Source organism: Rhinoderma darwinii, chromosome 3, assembly GCF_050947455.1.
Source record: "Rhinoderma darwinii isolate aRhiDar2 chromosome 3, aRhiDar2.hap1, whole genome shotgun sequence".
Classification (NCBI taxonomy): Eukaryota; Metazoa; Chordata; class Amphibia; order Anura; family Rhinodermatidae; genus Rhinoderma; species Rhinoderma darwinii.
The window spans coordinates 115,549,288-115,565,820 of NC_134689.1; the positions used below are offsets into that span (position 1 = coordinate 115,549,288).

Below are 16,533 nucleotides of genomic sequence, written 5' to 3' on the forward strand. Positions count from 1 at the left end.
TCATCAAGGGATTTAGAGTGGGAGCGGAGTCTAAGGGGACCCCAGATATTCACCTTTTAACCCCTATATAGGTATCTGAACTTCGTTGCTGCGGAACCCCAGGTCGCTACCCCCAGTGTAGTCTTCCTTGGCAACGGCTGACGTAAACAGATGAAATACAAAATCATCAGACAGAATTCCTGTCAGATATAGCATAAGTAAGGGCAGGCAGCAGATGGGCACTCCTGATTGGCAGAGACAAAGGTGATGGCAGGCGGCAGAGGTTCATCACAGATCGCAAGCAAGTGGTCAGGGCAGGCAGCAGGCAAGGACAAAATAAATCACAGCACAGTTTTACCGCTCAGACGGCACTGATAGAACAGTCCAACAGAACAGTCCGCGATCCAGTGAGGCTGTAGATGGTTATTCTTATTCCTGTAGAATAACCATTTAAACCCTCACTGAATCGCGGACTGTTGGACTGTTCTATCAGTGCCGTCTGAGCGGTAAAACTGTGCTGATTTTTTATTTAGCATTGTCTCGGGTGTTTTGGATTTCACCCAATTTATTTTACCTGCTCCGATCTGAGTTATACACATTGTGGATATTAGAGCCAGGAGATACCAATATATTTATAGCAGGCAAGGACAGTCAAAGGTACAAGCAAAGTTCAATCACACGAAATCCAACAATGTATAACACTGGGAATGACTAGACTAGCTAGGGTTAACCTAATTGCTCAGGCCATGTGTAAATGAAATGGAGATCCCGTTATACCCAGGGAAAACTGGGTAGCAGATTTGTCAAACGCTGGCCCTTTAAGACTGCAAGGTTCAGCACGCACACAGTAAGAAGTGCTGAAGGAAAGTGGCGGTGATGGAGACCGTGAACAGACCTGACAGATGGAGGTATGCGGCGCAGAGTAGGAGCCAGGGAACGCTGTGAGCAGGTAAGTACACGGCGGAAGTAGGCAGCAGCAGCGGAAACTAGTGCAGATCATTTGTGATCATTATTTTTATGACAAAAAATTTGCATTGTAATGGGTTGTAATTTTTCTGCAGTTAGAACTCTCCATAAATTTCCATTCCATGAATAAAAGTTATTCAGCCTGATACACTTCTGCCCTAGAGACCAGATGGTGAAGTGAAGTGTATGACCTTATAATTTATCTCACAGAATGTTTTACTACCAGGTTAACATATCTTACATATTGAGGCATTAACATTGGCACCAACCTTTATGCACTAATTAGAAAACTGACATAGTTATGTAACCTACTATTATGAGTATGATGCCAAATGTCAGATTTTTCTCTAAAATCCTTTGTGGAATTTAAGGACAGGTGCTGGCAGGCTGTGAACAGAATAGTGTCGGGTGAAGGAGTAACCTGTGTAACCGCCATTGACTGTTATTGCAGTCCCTGAAGGTAAAAGCAGGTCAGGACAGCATATCTATGGCTGAAAACCCAGGAGCGGCAGAGCAAGTCTGTGCAGTGTCTGAAAAGGTTATCTAGATGTAACCGATGTGAGGAGCATGAATAGACTGCTTTCTCTGAGCATCTGCCTTCAGATCCTCATGCTCAAATAATACAATCAAACCTCTTAGTGAACGGCTGTTTGGTTCTCAGCATCACCGGAGCAAATACTGAGGAATGTTGTGATAGGATTGAAGGAATGTTACAAGATGATTTCTCCATTCTATTATGAAATAGCCTTAAACTCTAGGTTTAAAAGGTGGTAACTCTAATAATGTAGAGATCCCGGACTATAAGAAGGCATCAACATGGGATTATGAAGAACCCATGGTGGATCCTTTGTTGGTTTTGGCGGGAAATATGCCATCAAAATTGCTAGCTGTTTCCAGGCAGTTTTTGCCTTGGGAAGCAGCTGTAAGTGATTGGTTGGCTCCCAGGCCAATTGTGTGCTGTTACTATGGAAGGATTCTTCCCTTTGCCTGGTAATAATGGGTCATTAGGTTCAGGCTTGATCCCATGTGACATGTGTGTACTTTTTATATTCAAGTCAAAGGGCTGGGTACGTGTCGGCTATTCCAAGACTTGAAGAAGAAAAGAAGGTGCTCGCCCGCTCTCCCAATTTTATATACTTTATTTAATTGTCACAGCCTCATTGTTGGAAGTTGGGATACAGTCACTCACTAGGTGGGTGGACTTTTTCAATGCTTTTAAGTTGGGTTCCAGAATATGGCTGAACTCCTGTAAGTTTGGTTATTCAATTCAAGTTGTTTACTGAGTAAAGTTGATATGTTGAAAGTTACTTTAATAAAGATGATTGTGACCAATATTTTCCACCCAGTCATGTGTCATGTGCCTAATTTTAATAGGTAGATGGTAAGTTAAGTATGTTTTATAATCCCATGGACACTGCATTGGAGTAATACCAATATTTCTAGCAGATAATGAATAATGTTACCTTTTTGAGAATTCTTTTTGGTGACTTAAGGCCTTTTTACACTGGCCAATAATCGGGCAATCGAGTGGTCCCGATAAATGCCCTTTGTAAACAGGGCAACGATCAGCCGATGAATGAGCAAATGCTCGTTCATCGGCTGATTGTATAGTTTAGGCAGTGTAAACAGGGAGATATGCTGCCGACATGATAGAAATGTACGGGGATCAGTGATCAGAGTAACGAGATCTCGTCCCCATACATAGCTCCTTGTGAAAGGAGCAAATGAGCGCTGTCTCGTTGATAGACGCTCGTTTACATGGCCCACGTCGGGCCACGTAATGGGACCCTTAGACTGTGATCCTTGAACCGTATCTTATGTAAAAAAAAACAAAGAAAAAACTATCGAGTCCATTTATCACAGTCAACCCCTGTAATGTGAGTGAGAGCTGATGAAGCCAATTCAACAACAAATATGGCTGCACTTCCTGTTGTCACATGTGCAAAAATAGCCACTACAACTAAACAGGAAAAGCTTCAGAATGTTTTCAGTTTTTCCTACTGTTGGGTTCATTTCTGTTCTTGTTGGTAATAAAGGGAAAGCATTAGATTGAGATGGCTGTTATTTCATTATTAGTATTAATTGTTTAAAATACATTGAAAAAAAGAGCAGCTATATACAAATGTGAAGTGGATATGTATGTAATAAGCCTTCCTTGTGTTTTCTTTCCAGCAATGCCCTACCCACATAGTTCGTACAGTTCATCAGGGAGCTCCGGACCTATCCAATGCTACCGGTGTGGAGAGACGTGTAAAGGAGAAGTAGTGAGGGTGCAGACCAACCACTTCCACATCCGCTGTTTCACCTGTCAAGGTACCGCTCAGCAATCTATGTGTGTCACTGAGAGAGAAGCTGAAGTACCACGGGGCTGATTGATATATTACCTTTTGTTAGAGCTTTGCTTCTCATAACAACTGCGACCTTTCCAGAAAAAATGTCAGCCTCCCTTTTCCTGTTGTGATTCTGCTTATTATATTCATTGGTGTTAACATTTGCTAGCCATGCCATGAAAATCCAACGTTTCAAAGTCCTGTGTGAAGGAGCTAAGACATTAAAAAAAACAAAAACGCATTAGTTGTCTTAGTTGTCAGAATAGCTGTGATATTTAAAGATTAAAAAAAAAAGTATGTGCCCCTCTCTTGCTTTACATGGAGAGTAAAATAGAAGAGCTTTTTCCTAAATACTTTATTCTGTGCTCTACACCCAGATGTTACATGCAAGTAAATTGTGTTTGAAAATGTCAAAATTTAGGTTTGAGCTGCACAGCGACATTTGGTCATGTGAAAGTTGCAGTTAAATCACAGAATTACTGCAATCAACCTAAGGTTGTGTCAGACTGTCAAAAGACTCGGATATGGTTGCTTGCTGTATTTTTGTGATATTTTGTCCTAATGAACTTCAATAAAAAAACTAAAAAACCTAGTGTATAAAAACATTTTATGTAGACTGCACTGTGATTATATGTGTGGTAAATATTTGTGGTATGTGTATAATGTATCTACTGTATGTGTGTGCATGTGTGCGTGTGTGTGTGCGTGCGTGCGTGCGTGCGTGCGTGCGTGCGTGTGTGTGTGTGTGTGTGTGTATATATATTTCTACACCGATCAGCCATAACATTAAAACCACTGACAGGTGATGTGAATAACGTTGATTATCTTGCTACAATTGCGCCTGTCAGGAAGTGGGAGATATCAGGCAGCAAGTGAACAGTTCGTTCTTGAAGTTGATTTGCTGGCAGCACGAAAAATGGGCAAGCATTAGAATCTGAGCGACTTTGACAAGGGACAAAATGTTATGCTAGATGACTGGGTAAGATAATCTCCAAAACGGCAGGTCTTGTGAGGTGTTCCTGGAATGCTATGGTTAGTACCTACAAAAAGTGGTCCAAGGAAGGACAACTGGTGAACCAGTGACAGGGTCATAAGTGCCCGTAGCTCATTGATGCACTTGGCGAGCGAGGGCTGGCCTATCTGGTCCGATTTCACAGAAGAGCTGCTGTAGCACAAATTGCTGAAAAAGTTAATTCTGCCTAAAATAGAAAGGTATCAGAACACATAGTGATCACAGCCTGGTGCGCTTGGGGCAGGGGCATTCTGACCACTGTTTACCGCCAAAAGTGCCTACAATCGACACGTGATGATCAGAACTGGATCATGGAGCAATGAATCACGATTTCTTTTATGGACAATGGAGCAATGGATCACGTTTTCTTATTATTCTTGTGGACAGCTAGGTGTGTATGTGTCAATTATCTGGGGAAGAGATGGCACCAGGATGCACTATAAGAAAAAGAAGGCAAGCCGGTGGAGGCAGTGTGATGCTCCGGGTAATGTTCTGCTGGGAAACCTTGGATCCTAGCATTCATGTGGATGTTACTTTGACCCGTACCACCTACCTAAACATTGTTCAAGACAAGTACATCCATTCATGACAACGGTATTCCCTAATGAGACACTGCCACTCTGCAAAAAATGTTTAGGAATGTTTTGGGGAACATGTCAAAGAGTTCAAGGTTTTGACAAATTCCCCAGATCTCAATCCCATCGAGCATCTGTGGGATGTGCTGGAAAAACAAGTCCAATCCATGGTGGCCCCACCTCACAATTTACAGGCTTAAGGGAGGGAACATGGCTTACCAGTATCGGGGGAGTGGCTTTTTTTTAATATCAAGGTGTGGTTTTAAGAGGGAGTTCTCTCTCCTGCCTGCAGGGATTCTACCTATGGTCAGCAATGGGCAAAATAAATCTGTAGTGTGAGTGATTTAAGCGGCATTAGTCCAATGTGTGAGTTATGAGTGGGCAGCATGTGTCCTATGTGTGATTGGTGTGTGACATGCCCTATGTGGAAGTGGCATGCGTGGAGCACACGTCCAGTGTGTAAGTGACATGTGTGCGGCTTGTGTCCAGCTCCTGAGTGGCATATGTGAGGCTTGTGTCCAGCATTTGAGTAATGTATGTGTGGCATGTGGCCAATATGTAAGTGGCATTTGTGCCGTATGGGACCAGCAGGCAAGTCGTGCGTGAGCGGTGCGCGCACACTATTTCACACACGCTCTTTGCTTTCATTGTTTGCACCACTTTTTGCATGTACCAGATATTGGGCTTTGCAAAGCTGCTCTACTACCACATTATAAAAACATCCTGAAAAAACCTAAGCTACGAGACATTTCTAAATGCATTGTGTGAATTATGTGAAGTAGATCACTGCAGTAATCTATACACTGTGACTTGACTGTCAGGGTTAATACAACAGACAGCTAACCCTGTGCCTGGCAGACAGAAAGGCGATAATGAAATGTCTATAATGCACCTTTATTACTATATAAATATTCCGCAGTGTCATCTGTCATTGGAGGGAAGTCTACACCGGTGCATGATAACAGGCGGGTATTACGAGGCTGTTTTACCCTGCCTGGCTGGCTTTTACGATTTTTTTTTCTTCATGAGAATAAGATGGCTTTTGAACCCCGTTTATCAGTTTTGTAGATGCAGCCAATAGTAGAAGCTTATACTATAGTTGCTGCTTTTTTTTATTTGTGCTATATTCTTCAAGGTAACCTAGTTTGGGTTTCAGAATAACAAAAATAAATAGTGACACATTTTCTATTTTCAGCTGCTGTCACATTTGTAATATCCTATCTCACATGTAATGAAGCATTTGACATGGTAAATTCTAAAACAAAAAGAGCTCCATGGAAAAATTGGAGGAGATGTATATAACCTAATGATATGGAAATTACAAATTGCAGGAGCAATTTTGATGGTGCATTAACATTTTATGCTACCAGCATTTGATTAACATATACGAAATGTACCGGTATATATTTCACTTAAAGAGGACCTGTTACCTGCCCAAAGAACTGCAGCTGACATCTGAATTAGATTGTCGGCGCTTCACAAATTCTGGTGCTTTTTTTTTTTTTTTTCTAGCCCCCGATCATTCCTGACATATTGATGCCTTTAATTTTGGTGCCCGATATGCAAATAAGGCCTTTGACTGTCAAGTGGGCGGTTACCACTTGGCAAGTGAGCAATGTTAACCTCCCTCTTGACAGTCAAAAGCCACATTAGCATATTTTGGCACCAAAACTAATGCCTCTGATATGGGGACTAGAAGAAATAAAAAAGTGCCAGAATGTGTGAGGCGCCGGTAACTGAGATGTCAGCTGCAGTTTTATTGGCAGATGACAGGTCCTCTTTAAGGGTATGTTCACACGCTTAACAGAAAAATGTCTCAGAGAAAAGAGCCTCTGATTTTCAGGAGTTTTTGAAGCTGAAAGTGAAGCTTCTTCTAATTTGGAGCTTCTTTTGAGTCTTCGTTTCAGGCTTTTTTTGAGGCGTTTTTCATAGTGTTCAATGGAAAATCAGCTCCAAAAAAACGCCTCAAGAAGTGACATTCAGTTCTTTTTACAGAGCATCTTTTACTCTCCGTTTTTTAAAACAGCGGCGTAAATGCTGTTTTTCCCATTGATTTCAATGGGCAGATGTTTATAGGCGTTCAGCTTCCGTTTTTTCAGGTGTTTTTCGAGGCGTAAACGCCCTGAAATATGCCTGAAAACAGTGCGTGTGAACATACCCTTAATCTGGCTTCACACGAGCATGTTACGTCCGTAATGGACGGAACGTATTTCAGCCGCAAGTCCCGGACCAAACACAGTGCAGGGAGCCGGGCTCCTAGCATCATAGTTATGTACGACGCTAGGAGTCCCTGCCTTTCCGTGGAACTACTGTCCCGTACTGAAAACATGATTACAGTACGGGACAGTTGTCCTGCAGCGAGGCAGGGACTCCTAGCGTCGTACATAACTATGATGCTAGGAGCCCGGCTCCCTGCAGTGTGTTCGGTCCGGGACTTGCGGCCGAAATACGTTCCATCCATTACGGACGTAACGTGCTCGTGTGAAACCAGCCTTACAGTGCCAGTCACACTGTGTCCCTATTAACAGTGCAAGACTATCAACAGAGATGAATAACAGGAACGTTTTATCATTTGCACCCGCCAGGAGTCTTGAAGATATACACATTTTTGGGAGCCTGCTGAACAACCTGGGCGGTTTGGCAACTATGATTATGGCAATGGAAGACTAGAATTAATTTGACAGAAGAGAATAATAAGGAATTTACATTGACGTGATTATTTAAAACATTTTTGGAGGATTTTTTGGATTCATATTCATAGCATATTCACTTTTGTATTATTTTTTTTTGCCCAAAAAATCAGAATCCAGAATTACTTTTGCACTTCTGTTTTTTTTAAAAATGGAGCGACATGCAGACCTAAAATATATGGCTGTGTGAAAGAGTCTTAAATTTATCCTGCATTTTCAGTCCACTGTGCCCCAAGGTTATACTTACCTTGTTACTGCCATTCCAGCGATCCATGAGGGTCTTCACATGGAAAGTTACTTCTCCACAACTACCTCTTCGGATCCTAACCAGCCATTGTCAAAAGCTGCACTAAAACTCTCTGCATGTGCTCATACACATTCACATTTCCAGCTTATTCCCGGAGCCTCACTTTGAAGCTTGCTTTACAAAAAATCTGTCCCCTTGCATGGTAACATCAATCGGGCCATAGGGGAAAGTATATTCATATGGTGTAACTCACTGCCTTCCCCAGGATATAATCAGGTATGAGTGCTTCTGTACGCTGAGTGCTCTGCCAAGTCATAAAGAAAAAAAAACTGCACAAGTTTTTATTTTATTATGAGGGCGCTCATACGCTTTTCTATTAGTTGTGATGTGTACTTAAGTCTACGTTTATCTTTCTATATGTACAACTTTTTTTAAAATGTCTGTGTTTGTGGCTTGGGTTGCCTGCATGTGTGTTTTAGCAAAACCAAGAACAGATCTTAAAAGATCCGTTTTTGAATGTTATTTTTGTTAAATAAAATATATGGAACAAATGTCGGCCACGAACACAGCTGTGTTAGAAAGTCATACCTGTGTGTGCCTATATACCTTTATCCAGCGCTGACTGAATATCCAGCGCTGTGAACATGTGCCCATGTAAGGGCCTCACAATATGCACATCTACCAACAGTTCTGTTCGCTAGAGTGTCCCACAAAACAGGCACAAAAGCAAAAGAGCTTTTTCAAACTTACGTATACATTTTTATGTCCTTTGGGGCCGTTCTTAATGAGAATCGGCGTGTCCTCACATGCCCTGCAATTGGAGATTCAAGTGTCGTGTGGTATGAATATGTCATGTTGACAATAAAACATGAAAAATTTGGATGTTGAATACTTTTTCTAGGCATTGTATGCATTCAGTTTGTTTATAAATATTTAGACACTACATATTTTCATATTTGTATTCGCCACTGTTTATATACCTTTAGGCCTAGTTCACAGTGAGTTTTTTGCAGGCAAAAAATTCTGTCTGGAAAAATTAGCTCCTGATTTTTTGCACCACATGCGTTTTCTTACGCTTTTTTAGGCCTTTTTTTACCTCTTTCTTCAACAGGCATAGAAAAAAAATTGTGAGCGTTTAAAGAAAAAAAAAAAAAGCATCAAGAAACGCTGCCGTCTTTCGCGGCATTTTTTCAGTCTGCCATTGATTTCAATGGGGTTTTTGAGGCAGAAAATGCCTCAAGATAGGTCATGTCGCTTTTTTCCCCACGAGCGTTTATTTCTGCTCACGGGAAAAAAACGCCTCCGCCTCCCATGGCAAGCAATGGGAGGCATTTTTGGCAGTTTTTTGGCACGGATTTTGACGTGGTTTCTGCATCAAAAAATGCGCCAAAAAAAACTCAGTGTGAACAGGGCCTAAAGGGGTATTCCTAGAATTGATAATTGTCACCTATTAACATGATAGGTGATAATTGTCTGATTGTCAGGGGCACCACCGATGGGACCCCCACCAATCGTGAGAACGTTAATGCTCGCTGGCAGTTAGGAGGACATGGAATGGAGCAGCAGTCGAGCATGTGCACTGCCGCTCCATTCAAAGTCTAAGGAAATGACGGAATCAAACAAATACAGTGCTTGGCTGTTTCCGTTAGTGTCATACAGAGTGTATAGGGCGGTGGTCACATAATCAACTACTGCTCCATTCAAGCTCATCCTCACTGGGTTGTGCAGGACCACGTTCTCACGATGGATGGGGGTCCTGGCAGTGGAGCCCATGGCGATCAGACAATTATGACCTATCCTGTGGATAGGGGATAAGTGTCAATTCTGTGAATTCCCCTTTAACCCCATTCCGTAGAATCACGTACACACAAAGCACAAAGGTTTTTTTAAATAAATCAATTTTTATTAATTAAAAATTACTAAAAGTTAAAAACATATACATATTGGGTATCTGTACCCATTAAATAAAGTTATTTAGTCAATTGAGGTATTCAGTTAATGGTGTAAAAATTGTAAATACTATGGCAGAATACCTTTTTTATCCACTCAATCCACCATTCTTAAAATTTCTATATATTAAATGTTAACTTATATGTACCCCAAAACGATGTCTAAAAAACCTACATCTCATCCCACAAAAAACAAGACCTCAAACAGTTCCATATACCTCAAAATAAAAAAGTTATCTCTGATAGAATTTGGTGAGGCAAAAACTAAACAAAAACTTGTGGCCCTTAAGGCCATTATTGGCTTGGTCCTTAAGGGGTTAAACGCTCTCTATGATATACAGCACCATTATTTTCCATATACAGCTCTTAGCAGATTAGTAATGCTCCCAGCATCACTGACAGTGAAAATAAATGAAATCATTCCTGGTTCACATTAACCTGTCAGCTAGGCATGAGCTCAATGTCATTACTATATTATGATCCATATGTGAAGTTCCGCACTATGAAGCTTATGGACACCCCAGCCCTGTTGCTACTTTACACTATTCACTATGCTTTAACATATATTATTCAGGTGTAGACAATCTAAAGTATTGGTCTATAGTTTGGAATAAGGCAAGAGAGAGTGTAATACTAAAAGAATAGTTGTCCATAGCCAATAGTCATTATCCGCATATAGTTATTACACTGTACAATTGAATTCTGCCTAGTAACTGTAAGATTATGAATGGATCTCTATGTGTTAATTGAAATGATGCTGTGTTGACTAACAATACGGCATTGGAAGTCAACTGCTAGATTTTCAAGGGAGCATGATGCCTTAGGATCAATAAGACGACTAATTACCAGCAATACCGTGGTGATTTACAATCAATGGCACCAGTTGAATGACTTTATTCTATCACTCTGTTATACAAGATGTTTATGTAGAATGTAGTCTGTTTCTGTGTTTATTTGACTACAGTGTAAATTTAGAGAAGAGAAATGTATACAATTCCCATTTACACAGATCATTATTTCTGCTGGGATATATAGATTTATATTACACTGGATTTGTGTTGTTATTCATAGTATGCTCTACATCAGTGCGTCCCACATTTCTTAAAGAGGATCTGTCACTAGGTCATATAAGTTAAACTGGTTAACTGACCTGAATAGTGCCGTCTCCCTGATTCCAGCACTGTTGTTTTTTTTGTTCCTGGACCGCCGTTCTAGTGACAAGTCCTCTTTAATACCTTGAGCAACCCAGATTAAGCAGGACTGTCCTGCTGTCCCAGAACATGATGCTTGTTATCCCGCAGAGGCGATCTATCACAGATTGCTTTAATCAGGAAGACAGGGCAGCAACAGGAAGTTACAAGAGTGCAGTAGCGCGTTTGTAACTTCCTTCTTGCGTCAGAAGGGCAGGAGTGTGGAAAGTTGCTGACTCAGGGCAATGTGGCCGTTACTGAGGGAACTATGGCTGTAACTGGGCAAACTGTGGCTAGCACTGTAGACATTGTGGCTGACTTTGGGGCACTGTGGCTCACACTGGAGAATTTATGGCTAGCAATGTATTGGCACTGTTAGGATTTGTTGTGGATTCAACATCTGCATTGTTACGTGCAGATTTTGGTGCAGTTTAGCTGCAGATTTTATATTTACATAGATTGAAAAAAGACTAGTTCATCAAGTCCAGCGTTTCTCAATCAATTACACATCATTCATTGCTAGATTAATCATAACCCTCAATGCCATTCATCAATAAATAATAATTTATAATTTTTTGTAAATGCTGACATAGTATCTGCCATCACTACCTCTTGAGGTGGGGCATTCCATAGTTTGACCACTCTAACTTTAAAGAACCATTTCCTATATTGATGTCTGAAACGTCTTTCTTCCCCATGTCCTTTGTAGAGTTCTTGGAAGGAACAGATCATGTGCTAGTTCTTTGTATTGAACACACATATACTTATACATATTAATAAGATCCCCTTTAAGACGTCTTTTTTCCAAGCTGAACAAGCCCAATTTCTCTAGCCATTTATTGTAATGGACACCTCTCATCCGATTTAATAATCCGGTCGCTCGCGTTTGAACCCTCTCCAGTTCTCCTATATCCTTTTTAGAATTGTGAGGCCAAAACTGAATTCCATATTATTTTCACCCCGGATGTGAAAATCCGCAGCATGCTCTGATTTCGGTACAGGAAATGTTTTGCAGCATGTGGATGAGATTTTTTCAAATCTAGTACTGTAATCTGCTAATTTTCCATGTGCATATCCATACGGAAAATCTGCAACATTTTTATCCCATGTGCAGGGTGCCTTATGGGGCACCTAATAAATTTGCTGCAGCACACTATCCACACTTGATCTTCATGTCTCTCTTTTGGCATAGATGTCGACCGCTGGTGAGGCTCTGATATCACTGTGATTTTTCTGGTAAGGCCTGGGAAAAAGAAGTTTGAGAAGCTCTGCTCTAGATGATGTTCTAGATGTAGGCAATGCCCCACAAACTAGTAATGCTGAAAATTGTTTCAACTTAAATGTATGCAAAATTGCATTCTGGGTTACATATAAGGCGGTGGTGCACATGTTCAAGTTCAGCGAACCTATCCATGTAATTTATTTAGAAGTACGCAGTTTAGGAATTACACCCAACATAACATATATTGGTAGCCAAATTTATTTAAAGAGGCTCTGTCACCAGATTTTGCAACCCCTATCTGCTATTGCAGCAGATAGGCGCTGCAATGTAGATTACAGTAACGTTTTTATTTTTTAAAAACGAGCATTTTTGGCCAAGTTATGACCATTTTCGTATTTATGCAAATGAGGCTTGCAAAAGTACAACTGGGCGTGTTGAAAAGTAAAAGTACAACTGGGCGTGTATTATGTGCGTACATCGGGGCGTGTTTACTACTTTTACTAGCTGGGCGTTCTGATAAGAAGTATCATCCACTTCTCTTCAGAACGCCCAGCTTCTGGCAGTGCAGATCTGTGACGTCACTCACAGGTCCTGCATCGTGTCGGCACCAGAGGCTACAGTTGATTCTGCAGCAGCATCAGCATTTGCAGGTAAGTAGCTACATCGACTTACCTGCAAACGCCGATGCTGCTGCAGAATCATCTGTAGCCTCTGGTGCCGACACGATGCAGGACCTGTGAGTGACGTCACAGATCTGCACTGCCAGAAGCTGGGCGTTCTGAAGAGAAGTGGATGATACTTCTCATCAGAGCGCCCAGCTAGTAAAAGTAGTAAACACGCCCCGATGTACACACACAATACACGCCCAGTTGTACTTTTACTTTTAAACACACCCAGTTGTACTTTTGCAAGCCTCATTTGCATAAATACGAAAATGGTCATAACTTGGCCAAAAATGCTCGTTTTTTAAAAATAAAAACGTTACTGTAATCTACATTGCAGCGCCTATCTGCTGCAATAGCAGATAGGGGTTGCAAAATCTGGTGACAGAGCCTCTTTAAGTACGGAAAAGTCCAAAGCGCACTGTATAATAGACCAAAGGTGCAGAGCGGGTGCAAATCCCAAGATCCAGGCAGTGGGTCTTCTTATAATTAAATAAAAGAGAGGCAGCACTCCAAATTGCAAAAGTGAAAAAAGTGGTTCTTTTAAATCCATATGCCACGTTTCGATCCTATATAGGACCTCTCTCAAATTTCATTTAGATATGCTTTTTCTGTTATGTCACAATGGCCAAGTGGACAATTTTTCTATTAACTAACAAAACAATTTTAAAAGTAAAAGCCAATATGGCTGGACTTACTTCATGTTATAATTTCTACCCACCTAGAAAATGTGTGGACTTCCTTTGATACCCTTTTATACTTTTTATGCTACTATTGTAATGTTTTAGCATGTGTCTCAGTGAAATCATGTTTTTATATGCTTAAATATTTGTGGTCGTTCAACAATTTCATCATTGGTGTGTATTTATGATTTTTGGTGTAGACCCATATACCCCTAGGGCCCTACATATTGGTATTTACTTTATATTAAAAGTAGTTTGATGATCTGAAAAATTATAATGTGACAAATTATCAAAAATAGAAGAAATCCTGTGAAGGGCAAATTTGTTTTCACAGTACTGTATATGACCATTTTTTACTTTTTGTAGAAATCTCTATAATTTGTATTCGTATAAATAAAATGCAGAATGTGTGGAATATATATAATTTGTTGCACACCACCAACAACTTGGCAAAACTGACAATTCACATAAAAGACACCTGGAAAAATGTGTCCCAAAGAATTTACAGCAGCGCTTTCTGACAAACCAGAAACCAACGTGATGATATTCTCTTTATAATTCCACTAATACTTTCAAGGTATTATACCGCCTGTACCAGAGCAAAGTTTGTGGGCAGAGTGGCAGCAGAATTGGGGGGGAGGGGTATATTAGCATACCAACATTTAAATCCCCAATTTTTTAGACATATATAGGTCCCAAACTGAAAGAAATTCCCATTTTTGGGCAAATTGTCATAAACCCCACCCTTTATGCAGTTAACAATACAAACAAGTGGACTGTTGGAAAGTATGATTACTTCTGTGCTACCAGGGACGTGATTAGCTCATAGAGAAATATCCATTAATCTATCAGTCATTATTACTATAACGGTGAATTAAAAGCATTATCATTTTATCCCTAACATTATGATCATAGCCGGCAACATCACAATTATTTCTCCACTGAAGGAATTACATTACAAGAGAGATTGATTAAATTACACTCAAAGCGGGATTGATCGAGAACAAAAGCTTAATGATTTGACTTGCTGCGGAGCCAGGTTTCATGGCTTCTTTGATGCAAGCAGCAAATGTACAGTGATGGAGTAAGTACAGAGTATAGTTCGGAATTACAGCCACCCCACCATACTCTGGTAAGCACTAAATCTTACGATTTTTACACTGCCGTTTTCCTGTTTTATAGCCTCACCGAGGAGGCCTTTGAGCTGTAATCTTTCATATACATTACTAGGCATTCTTGGCTTTATAGGCTTTTATTGATTTCAAATCGCATTTTCTGTTAACCCTTTCAGATTTGCACAACAGCCTTGCCATATTTTAGAACTCTGCAGCGCAAGATAGCAGCAACTCTATAATTAAAACAAATCAAGTGGATTTGGTCTTTTTCTGTTCAGTGTACTGCAACAAAGCCACATAGTGACAATATACTACTGTGTTACATTGCCAATATAGTAATGCTTTGTGGTAGCACAACAAAGTGCAGCTTAGGCCTTATAGGGATTTCCCATGAGGGACATTTATCATAAATATCAGATAAATGCGGGTCCCACCTCTGGGACCCACACCTATCTCTAGAACGGGGTCCCTAAACCTCGTTCTAGCTTTTTTGTGCTCATGCTCACTCCCGGCCACTTCCTGATTACATGGTCCGGACATGGTCGGGAGATACGGAAACAGCGTTACTCACTGAGGTACGCTGTTTCCGTAACTCCCATAGTATTGAATGGCAGTAACGGAAGCAACGTAGCATGTAATAGTAAGTGGCCGGGAGGCAACGTGAGCACAAAAAGCTAGGACAGGGTTTAGGAGGCCCTGTTCTAGAGATAGATCTGACATATCCTGTGGCTATGTCATAAATGTCTCTGATGGGGAAACCCCTTAAAACTTCAAATATCTCACTTCCACATGTTTCTTATAAAGTATTGCTACACAGTGTCAACATAATATATATCGCCCTGCATTGACAATATAATAGTGAAAGTTTGATGTCATACAGTTCCTACACAGTAGTATATACTGTATATTTGGCGCTAAAAAAAACAACTAAATAAATATTTATGCTCAAGTGCTATCTTTCTTCCTCTCTGGCGATGGAACAAAAGTGCTGAAATCAATTATCAATACATGCCTTCTGCTCTCCTAATGCATGTGGGTGCCACTCTTCTCATGGGCATAGAGATCCGTTGGAATCCTCTTCTCATTCAAAATCCTTAGCTTTGCCTTGTTACATCTTAATGCACCATGAGAAAATTCTTAGTATCATTGAGTATAATGTAGAGTTTTTCTCTGTAATTGTAGAATGACATTAGTCCGCTATATTCACTGTTTTGATTGGAATGCTCGTATTGCATTAGTCTAGCCCGCACAGTCAATATATCATGCATATTTCATGCATGTTAAAGACCCAGATAAATCATTTCCTGGAAGTGAATTATGATTGGGGCACAACTTGCGTGATTACTGCAATTATCGATTGGTTACAGACTCCAATGAAGATTCATTTTCTTTTTGTGAAAGAAATGTGGTAATCGTAGCGGAACTTCAATGAATATATTTCCTATGCTTGATTGTAGCTTTTGTTAAGTAATCCTTGCTTCATATTTTTGTTACAGTATGTGGCTGTGATCTTGCCCAGTCTGGCTTCTTCTTTAAAAATGGGGAGTATATCTGCACACGCGATTACCAGCAACTCTATGGGACCCGATGTGACAGCTGCAGAGATTTCATTACAGGAGAAGTCATTTCAGCGCTTGGACGAACATATCATCCAAAATGTTTTGTATGCAGTATGTGCAGGTAAATTGTAGAAATTCTTACATACACACCTACAAAGTGCATTGTTCATTAAACATGGTATAGATGTTTTGCCAGAAGTGTTCCTAGGTTCTTAAAGGGGTTATCCGACTTGAGAACACTTAAAAAAAAAAACAGCTGCAAATATAATGAAGCAAAAAAAAAAAAACTATCAGTACTTACCTCTCCTTTTGCCTAGCGATACAGCGCTGATAATCTGGCAGTCCTCCCTGTCC

At 40.5% G+C, this 16,533-nt stretch overlaps 1 protein-coding gene across 7 annotated transcripts in view; it reads left to right on the top strand.

Moving 5' to 3' along the window:
• Positions 1–16,533, top strand: part of ABLIM3 (actin binding LIM protein family member 3) — a 169,945-nt gene that overhangs the window by 93,119 nt on the left and 60,293 nt on the right. For all 7 annotated transcript variants that reach the window (XM_075856595.1, XM_075856591.1, XM_075856592.1 and 4 more), the window contains exons 2-3: positions 3,118–3,258; positions 16,117–16,300. In XM_075856595.1, coding sequence (XP_075712710.1) covers positions 3,118–3,258; positions 16,117–16,300 — 325 coding nt within the window. The remainder of the gene's footprint in view (positions 1–3,117; positions 3,259–16,116; positions 16,301–16,533) is intronic.